This window comes from Brachyhypopomus gauderio, chromosome 21, assembly GCF_052324685.1.
Source record: "Brachyhypopomus gauderio isolate BG-103 chromosome 21, BGAUD_0.2, whole genome shotgun sequence".
Taxonomy (NCBI): Eukaryota; Metazoa; Chordata; class Actinopteri; order Gymnotiformes; family Hypopomidae; genus Brachyhypopomus; species Brachyhypopomus gauderio.
In genome coordinates this window covers 6,194,026-6,202,919 of record NC_135231.1, presented here as the reverse complement: position 1 = coordinate 6,202,919, position 8,894 = coordinate 6,194,026, and the positions used below count along the sequence as shown (strand labels likewise).

Below are 8,894 nucleotides of genomic sequence, written 5' to 3'. Positions count from 1 at the left end.
ATAATTCTTATTACTGCCTAGTATGTGAGTGAATACAAGTCCCCTACAGTTTTCTCTTGCCCAACAGTTTGTAACATAGGAACATTTAGCATAAGATGTGTTCACAGTTTTATTGGTAACATTTCACTTAAATATATTTATTTTAAGGATTTAAATTTTTATTAATCCTGACTACATTATTAAAATCGTTTGACAGCCCTGTTATAGATATCACTACTATTTGTAATTATGAAAGCCACGACCTATGTCTCTTTTTCGATCAAGGATCACGTCCACACTTCCACAATTGGAAATCAATATCTAAGTGTCCTCTGGTTGGATAATGTGAGCAGCCACAGTTGCTGCGTCCATATTAGATGTACAGTCATGGCCAAAAGTTTTGAGAATGACACAAATATTATATTTTCACATGATCTGCTGCCCTCTGGTTATGTGTGTTTGTCAGATGTTTTTATCACATACAGAAATATAATTGCAATCATATGAGTAACAAAAGCTTTTATTGACAGTTAGAATGAGTTAATGCAGCAAGTGTTGCAGTGTTGACCCTTTTTCTTCAGGACCTCTGCAATTCTCCGCGGCATGCTCTCAATCAACTTCTGGACCAAATCCTGACAGATAGCAGTCCATTCTTGCACAATCAATGCTTGCATTTTGTCAGAATGTGTAGGTTTTTGTTTGCACCCGTCTCGTGATGATTGACTCCAAGTTCTCAATGGGATTAAGATCTGGGGAGTTTCCAGGCCATGGACCCAAAATCTCTATGTTTAGTTCCCTGAGCCATTTAGTTATCACCTTTGCTTTATGGCAAGGTGCTCCATCATGCTGGAAAAGGCATTGTTGATCACCAAACTGCTCTTGGATGGTTGGGAGAAGCTGCTCTCGGAGGACAGCTGTTTTCCAGATGTCCCAAACAACCGAAAAGGGGATTCATCAGAGAAAATGACTTTACCCCAGTCCTCAGCAGTCCACTCCCTGTACCTTTTGCAGAATATCAGTCTGTCCCTGATGTTTTTTTCTGGAGAGAAGTGGCTTCTTTGCTGCCCTCCTTGAGACCAGGCCTTGCTCCAAGAGTCTCTGCCTCACAGTGCGTGCAGATGCACTCACACCTGCCTGCTGCCATTGCTGAGCAAGCTCTGCACTGCTGGTAGCCCGATCCTGCAGCTGAAATACTTTTAAGAGACGGTCCTGGCGCTTGCTGGTCTTTCTTGGGCGCCCTGGAGCTTTTTTGGCAACAATGGAACCTCTCTCCTTGAAGTTCTTGATGATGCGATAGATTGTTGACTGAGGTGCAATCTTTCTAGCTGCGGTACTCTTCCCTGTTAGGCCATTTTTGTGCAGTGCAATGATGACTGCACATGTTTCTTTGGAGATAACCATGGTTAACAGAAGAGAAACAATGATGCCAAGCACCAGCCTCCTTTTAAAATGTCCAGTGGTGTCATTCTTACTTAATCATGACAGATTGAGCCAGGGCCGGCGCCAGAACATATACAGTGAGGGGGCGTCAGGAAATTTCGGGGTGGCGAACGTAAGTTGTTGAGCGGGGGGTGGCGAACGTAAGTTGTTTGTTGAGCAGGGGGTGGCGTGTAACGATTGTTGAGCGGCCGAGGGGGCGCCATGTAGCGATTGCTGTAAAATAAATGGGTCTTATTATTTACATTGAGGGGGCGGGACACCTCGCCTGAGGGGGCGACGCCCCCAATAGCCGCCCCCCCCCCCCCCCCCCCCCCCCCGTGGTGCCGGCCCTGGATTGATCTCCAGCCCTGTCCTCATCAACACTCACACCTGTGTTAATGGAGCAGTCACTGAAACGATGTTAGCCGGTCCTTTTAAGGCAGGGCTGCAATGAAGTTGAAATGTGTTTTGGGGGATCAAGTTCATTTTCTAGGCAAATATTTACTTTGCAATTAATTGCTGTTAAGCTGATCACTCTTTATAACATTCTGGAGTATATACAAATTGCCATTATAAAAACTGAAGCAGTAGACTTTGTAAAAATTAATACTTGTATCATTCTCAAAACTTTTGGCCATGACTGTAGAAGAACTTCCGCCAAAGCACTTCCTTCTAAAACTAAGAACAAGAAGTCCCTCCCGATATTCCACCGTTTTGGATTGTGAATAGTGACTCAGAAATAGCGATTGCATGTTCTTTTGTGTCTGGGAAGAGACTGTGAGAAACTGCACATGTGAGATTTTTAAACATATGCGGAGCATCAATGATAATGAGGCATCAAAAACACTTAGCTTTTTCGTTTCAAATATGTAATATCCACTGTACATAGAAATGCAAATGGTAACATTGGTTTCACATTTGAATTTGCATGTATTAAAACAATGCATAATCATAAGGGAAATTTGCATTTGAATTAGAAAAAAGTCCGCCTACTGCTGCCACATGTCCGCGTCAGTACAGTAGAACTTTGACGTGCACGCGACTCTTCCTGGGAGCGCGCGAGTTGCAGTGCGTTCATTTGGCTGACCCTTGCGACCCTCGCGCACGCGAGAGGAGAAACACGATCCCAGCTCTACCAACAATTGATCGGATGGCGAGCCTTTACGAAAGTTTATTTCAATGAGCTTAAGTCTGTGCATGCAGAGGGCAACAGATCGTTTTACATTTAAAAAAATATATATTTTCGTTAGGAAATTCCACTCTAACAGGGGTGGGAAAACCCGGTGAGTTACCTGTACACTTTGCTCGTTCCTTTTTACATTTAAGGAAGTTGCGACGTAGGCAACGATTTATTCCGCTCGTTTGTATGCCTTTTCTTATTTGTTTCCCCGCGTCACCCATAGAGTTCTAAAACATGGATATCAGAAAGAATATGAGCCTTCCTCAGGTAAGACTGTTTGGATTAAATAATGAGTTTCATGTGCATTATATCTAATCTGGAAAGGAAAACATATTCATTTTAGGTTTCTTTAATAGTCTTCTGACTTTAAGACTCAAAAGCAAACAAAGAACTGTAGTTTAACAGGTGTTTGAAGTAACTAAGACTTCAGCTATGTTACATGTTACAAGACAACCATAGTACAACTGCAATTAAATACGACTGCACATTTAATATGTAGCATCTAATATCAAAAATATTTTTGTTGAAATGTTACAAATCATGCAAGTGGAGCTGATATGGCTTCTGGGTCTAAATGGGTTTTGGCTGGCTCCCAAACTTTGATGTTTTGTTCTGAAGGGAAAGAGGAACATAGTCATGGTTCACAGTATCATTATACGACAGTAAGTGCTTGTAGTTCCTGTTTGTTAATAGGCACTTACTGTACCTGTATATCACTGGGCATATTGTTTGAGGACACTTGCACAGAGGTTCTCTTTTTAGTGCATGCACTTTGCCTCCTATTCACTTGCTTCTGATTGTCTCCAGCTGTTGGAACTTTCCGATTATGAATCCAATTTTACACACAGTGAAACGCTCCCCCAGCCCCTCTGCCCAAATGATCTGAGCAATGTCGGCATGCAGGGTCCTTACTGTACTGGGTCTTCGTTTCGTAGCTTAGCAACGAGATGCAGCTGAGCATCATGCGCAAGGTGAAGATGGGGGAGCTGAGCATCGACGACGCTCTGGACCAGGCCCGGAGCGAACACCTGCGTCTGCTGCACAGGAGCTTTGAGCTGGAGGTGCGCTGGGACGCCCATGTGGGGCCCTCGATCTACATGCCCAGGGTCACGGCACCACAACCACTTTCCCTGCTACAGCTCAGCTGATTTAACCCTATAGTTGGAGCAGGGAAAACACAGAAGCGTGCAGTGCTGCAGCCCTGTGTAGACTGGACACTACAGTAGAATGCAGGCCTGTATAGACTGGACACTACAGTAGACTCCAGTAGACTGCGCTGTCACAGCTTTAATTAGGGCAACCCATCAGTATAACACAAATGTTTTGATGAACTTCAAAAACAAGAAAATTACAGATTTTTATTAGCAAAGTAGTATTACTAAAATAATGCATTCAGTAAGGCTGTCATTAGATTATAGATTATAGAAATGGAACTGGAAGGTAGAACTGGAAGGAACAGTTCTTTAAAGGAAATAGAGAATCTTGCCATTCTGCATTCCAAGGGCCTAACCCAATGACTGCTGCTTGTGCTGCTAGCTACTGTGATGTCACAGTAAGGAAGGTGTTTGTTTGTAACATCCAGAAATCATTGCACTGATATTATTCTCTTCCAGGAAAAGCAAGCGTCCCAATACAACTTCAGTGTGCACAAATTAAACTTGTACAGATGGCAAAAACGAGTGTTCCAGGTACTGCACACAATCTAACACACACACACACACACACACACACACACACACACACCCCACACATCCACCCATGCATGCTTGTTCATTGTGTCAATGCATGGTTGTTCATCATTATATCTTTAAGGTTATAAGAAAACTGGTCCAGTTGGGCAATTGAGTGATTTCATTTCAGAACTTAATTTAATTTCTTTACTACAAAGCCTTAATGACTCAGTATTTGCAGTAATTGTTGCATTAAGGAACGCCTAACTATGTCTGCCCTCAGATTGACTTCAGTACAAAGACTGTGTGCAATATTGAGAAGGGCAGAGTGAAGAGGCAGTTCCCCTTTTCCATGGTGAAAAACTGCCACGATGCTGAAGGCACCAAGTTCACGGTGTCATTTAAGTGTCACCATGACTACGAACTGGAGGCGATGTCCCCACAGGACAAGCACAAAGTGAGACATATTTCAGATATTGTGAAGTCATTAAAACCAGCAAAAACTCAACTCATGCCAATCAGTTGTTTGTCATGCCTGTTCTGGGTAGACCTGTGCAGACACATGCAATTCAGGTCCTGGAGGGCTGGACACAAGTATACATTATGCAAGTTCAGGATTGAATTGTGCTCCAAAATTTCTTATTCCATACTCATGTAAGCATAATTTGAAACTATAAAACCATTAAACTTCAGCAGATTTCATTATGGTGGCTTAGGGTTTATTAGTCCTGTTTTGAGTTTCCGCTCCACGGAAGAGTCTTGGGAATATCCAGAGAGTGTGTTGTGTCTGAGTGTGTTGTGTGTGTGTGTGTGTTGTGTGTTGTGTCTGAGTGCTTTCATTTTGCAAACAAGTTCCTTATGTTTGCCGTTCACACTGAATTGCATTTCCGCCCTGTAGATCCTGGAGCTGATACATCAGATCATCTACAGGAACATCCAGCCGGCGGACCCGTGCGACACCCCCACTGAGCCGCCTGCCTCCCCCCTGGAGCTTCACGAGGGCCAGCTGCTCCTTCAGAAGGGAGGCCTGGCGTCATGCAAATGGCAGAAGTACACGCGTGTTTTTAGATCTTCAGTTCACTTGTTTCACCTGACATACATGCTTGATGCCTTGGAGACAAAAACATGATTATGATTGTCCGGTGATCCGTATGAATTAGTTTCTCAGGGGTGACGTTCCTCTTGATAACAGACTCAAAAACACCTCCTGGTGGCATTTGATCTACGTTGATTGTCCGGCACTCAGAAATTGTCCCTTGTTCTTGTCCTTTGCTCTGCAGGTTTGAGGCACATCTCCAGGCTGGCCAAGTCGTACTCCTTCCGATGGGATGTAGGGTTGCCCCGGGTGATGACAATGGGCTGGTCCCCTCTGGCCCGCCCATCATCGTTCACCTGTCCGACGGCGGCGCCAAAGTGGAGAGCCACGGCTCCTGTGACGCCTTCTCGCTGATCACCAACAAGAACGAGTTCCAGTGGGTTCATGCTCCATCGCATGTTTCTTAACGCTTATTGTAGCGCCGCATGTAATATACTGTATGTTTTTTGAGAATGTCTTTGTTTATCTCATTCTATATAGTAAGTTGTTGTGTTTAGTTCAGTTTAGGAGACATGTCCAGGCTGATGCTAGGACTTCCATGTTCGAAGGGAAGCGACCCGTCCCTGTGATCTTTTCCAGTTTTCGGCTTCCTATGACTGAACAGAGGAGTGTTGAGGAGGTCACGGCTGAGCGGGACGCCTGGGTCAAGGCCATCGGTGATCTGTGCTTGGACTGGAAACACAAATCCCAGTACGAGCACATGCATGACGACCTCAAGTTGTTCCCAGTACGAGATCAAATCAGTGAGGAACCCGAATACAAGGCGGAGGGGACCGGGTTGCAGGACAACCAAGAGCCTGTGTTACCGTGGAGCATCAATGGTGCGGTTCCCCCGCAAGATCGGTTGCCAGTGTCCGGGCCTGTGCCAGAGAAGACTCCAGAAACCCTAGCAAGGAGCAGACCAGTGCCTGTGCCTCAAGCTGGATCCACCCAATCACCAGTGCTCACTTCTTCCCTAATCCCTCCCACTCCCCCTCAAGCCCCGCCCCCATTGCCAAAGAAGTCAGCAAGAAAGAACACATTGAGGACCAAAGCCTTTCACTGGGACCTCATAGCTCAAGACAAGGTAGCACAGGGTTTTATGTTCAGATCACTGTGTTTCTCATAAAATCAGAGTTTAAATTATTCATAGCTCTTATCTGAGTCCACAACGGTTCATATTTATTGAAAGGAAATTCAGTATGTATTATGTCTCTCCGTCAGACTCTTGACAGATGCTCATTTGTATGCTCCCTGAACTCGTATATTAAAGGTAGAGTTTGTGCACTGTGATTAGATCATTCACGCCCATGGCGATATTACAGAGGCTTGTTGATTGCAGGTTCCTGTGAGGAAAATGAAGGTATTGACTGATTTTGCCTCTCTCGCAGATCGCAAAGTCAGTGTGGGCACGGGGAAACCCCAGAGAACCTGAAATCGACACGTCGCGTCTGTATGAGCAATTTGCAGCAAATGACTTGCGGCCTTTTTCAAACTTGGAGTCGAGTGGTCATGTGCAAATCCTGCTGAATCCAAAAATTGCCCACAACTTCAGTAAGTATTTTACCTCCTAAAGACACATATCAATAAACTATGGTAAAGTACACTACATTTTAATGATAGGATTAATCATTTATATATACATATAGATTTGGATATTGAATGCCTGTGATGAATTTTTTATAATCCTTTACATTGCATTTAAAATTAATCCAAACTGTTAATTGGAATGTACCTTGCTAGAATATATAAGTGTGCTCATATATAATGATGCTCACTATACCTATATCATACTTACAGCTTTAGGCACAGTAAATCTATACCTTTACTTGTGACTTTAAGGACCTTTTCAAACAGTTACTGTGAGTCTGGAACTCTCTGAACTGCGTATGTTATTAATGTGCATGATCAGATTAAATCCCTGGAGAACAGGGCAGCCTTGCTTGGTGGTGAGTGTGGTGAATATCTGCACATTGTGAAGAAGCAGCCATGCTAGATTATCTGGGAGCAGCAACATACGGACAGGCTGTTAAAAACCTGCACCTGTTTACCTGGGCATGGCAGAAGAAGTGTCAAAAAATAACATTGATTATCTTTCCAGTTACATGTTTGCTATCACAAATGTGAAGTGCCTAATTATGTGTAATTAGTGCAGGCACTGCAGGACTAGACATTTTTGATGGGAGTGATACTATACTCATTTTAAGTTTAAATTTAGTTTAAAGTTGATGTTACAGACATTGGTCATTTAAATTTTTTATTTTTCTAAACTTTGTCCACTTATGGGTCTAAGAACTTTTAACAGCTGGAGTATGAACCTCTTGTGACTTTCACTAGATGGCAGCATACACTTCTTTTTTTGAGAACTTGCTGCTAGTTTTGAGACAGTTTCAAGGAACAGATTGTGACAACTCTACAATATTCAGAAGCAATACCTCTACATTTGCAAATAAAAAAGATTCCTAAAATAAATGTCAAGGGTTCCGGCTGATACAGTTTAGATAAGAAGTTCACAGTCCCCTCCCTTTGACCACTCTTTGACGGTGAATCCATTCTTTGGAGTAATGTGACAGGCTGCAGCATACAGAAAACCACTGATCTCCTGCTACTGAGATTCTTTAGGGTGAAAGACATGTCTGCTTATTGACTGGGTCCACAAGCTAAGCTGTACTGAATTTCAATTTTGTCTGGGGGTTGAGGATTTTTTGTTAAGGGTGTGTTTTACCTTCATTTTTCTGCTTTAGCTCAATTTTTTGGGAAAGTTACATCACTTTAGAGTAACAGTTGTAGATAGTCTGGGTTAAACATTACAGAGACCGGCATAAATACTGCACGCAAGATTAATTACACACACACACACGCACACACACACACACACACACACACACACACACACACACACTGCATTTGAATGCATTTTAGAAAGCAAATAACATTTCCATGTGGTTTATCAGGCTTTGAATGAACATAAAAAGTCATGAGGATTTAAGATGAGCTTAACAAGAGCTACACTGCACTTACAGCCATTACGAACACTGACCAACATTTCAGAATAGCGTTTGTCAAGAAACAAGTTGGCAGTAATAAACCATTAAAGTTCTCATGCACGTCAAGGCCTCAGCAGCCCAGGAACTGGTGGTGTTAACCTCACCCTGCCCCCCCACGGCCAACTCCACCTCCACAGCTCTGTCGCATCCAAGGAAGAAGGAGAAAAAAAAAAATCACACTCCGTACCGGGCTGCGCAATACAGGGGCCACATGAAAAATGCATGGCGCCCTCTCTGGCCTGTTTGTAAGCCACGCGATCCGTCCCCGGTGCACCCGCACCAGCCGCTGACGAGCCACAGGAGCGGGCCAGCAGGGCCTGGGGCAAAGCCCCCGGCAATCCATCTCTCCAGCCGGGCCACCCACCAGAAGAGAAAGCTCTCCAGTCCTGCCGTCGCTGCTCTGCTAATTCTTCTCAGACGGAGCGTGCATGTTAGAGAGAGAGAGAGAGAGAGAGAGAGAGAGATAGATTTACATTACCATAGAGCTTTTGGACGCTGTGTGGAATTATGGCAGAAAAGGACCT

At 43.9% G+C, this 8,894-nt stretch overlaps 1 protein-coding gene across 3 annotated transcripts in view; it reads left to right on the top strand.

Moving 5' to 3' along the window:
- Positions 1-2,460: 2,460 nt before the first annotated feature.
- Positions 2,461-8,894, top strand: part of LOC143485114 (uncharacterized) — a 25,653-nt gene continuing 19,219 nt past the window's right edge. For all 3 annotated transcript variants that reach the window (XM_076984335.1, XM_076984334.1, XM_076984333.1), the window contains exons 1-9: positions 2,461-2,681; positions 2,802-2,845; positions 3,514-3,639; positions 4,192-4,266; positions 4,532-4,705; positions 5,147-5,298; positions 5,529-5,720; positions 5,924-6,410; positions 6,715-6,877. In XM_076984335.1, coding sequence (XP_076840450.1) covers positions 2,813-2,845; positions 3,514-3,639; positions 4,192-4,266; positions 4,532-4,705; positions 5,147-5,298; positions 5,529-5,720; positions 5,924-6,410; positions 6,715-6,877 — 1,402 coding nt within the window. In that variant the 5' untranslated portion in view covers positions 2,461-2,681; positions 2,802-2,812. The remainder of the gene's footprint in view (positions 2,682-2,801; positions 2,846-3,513; positions 3,640-4,191; positions 4,267-4,531; positions 4,706-5,146; positions 5,299-5,528; positions 5,721-5,923; positions 6,411-6,714; positions 6,878-8,894) is intronic.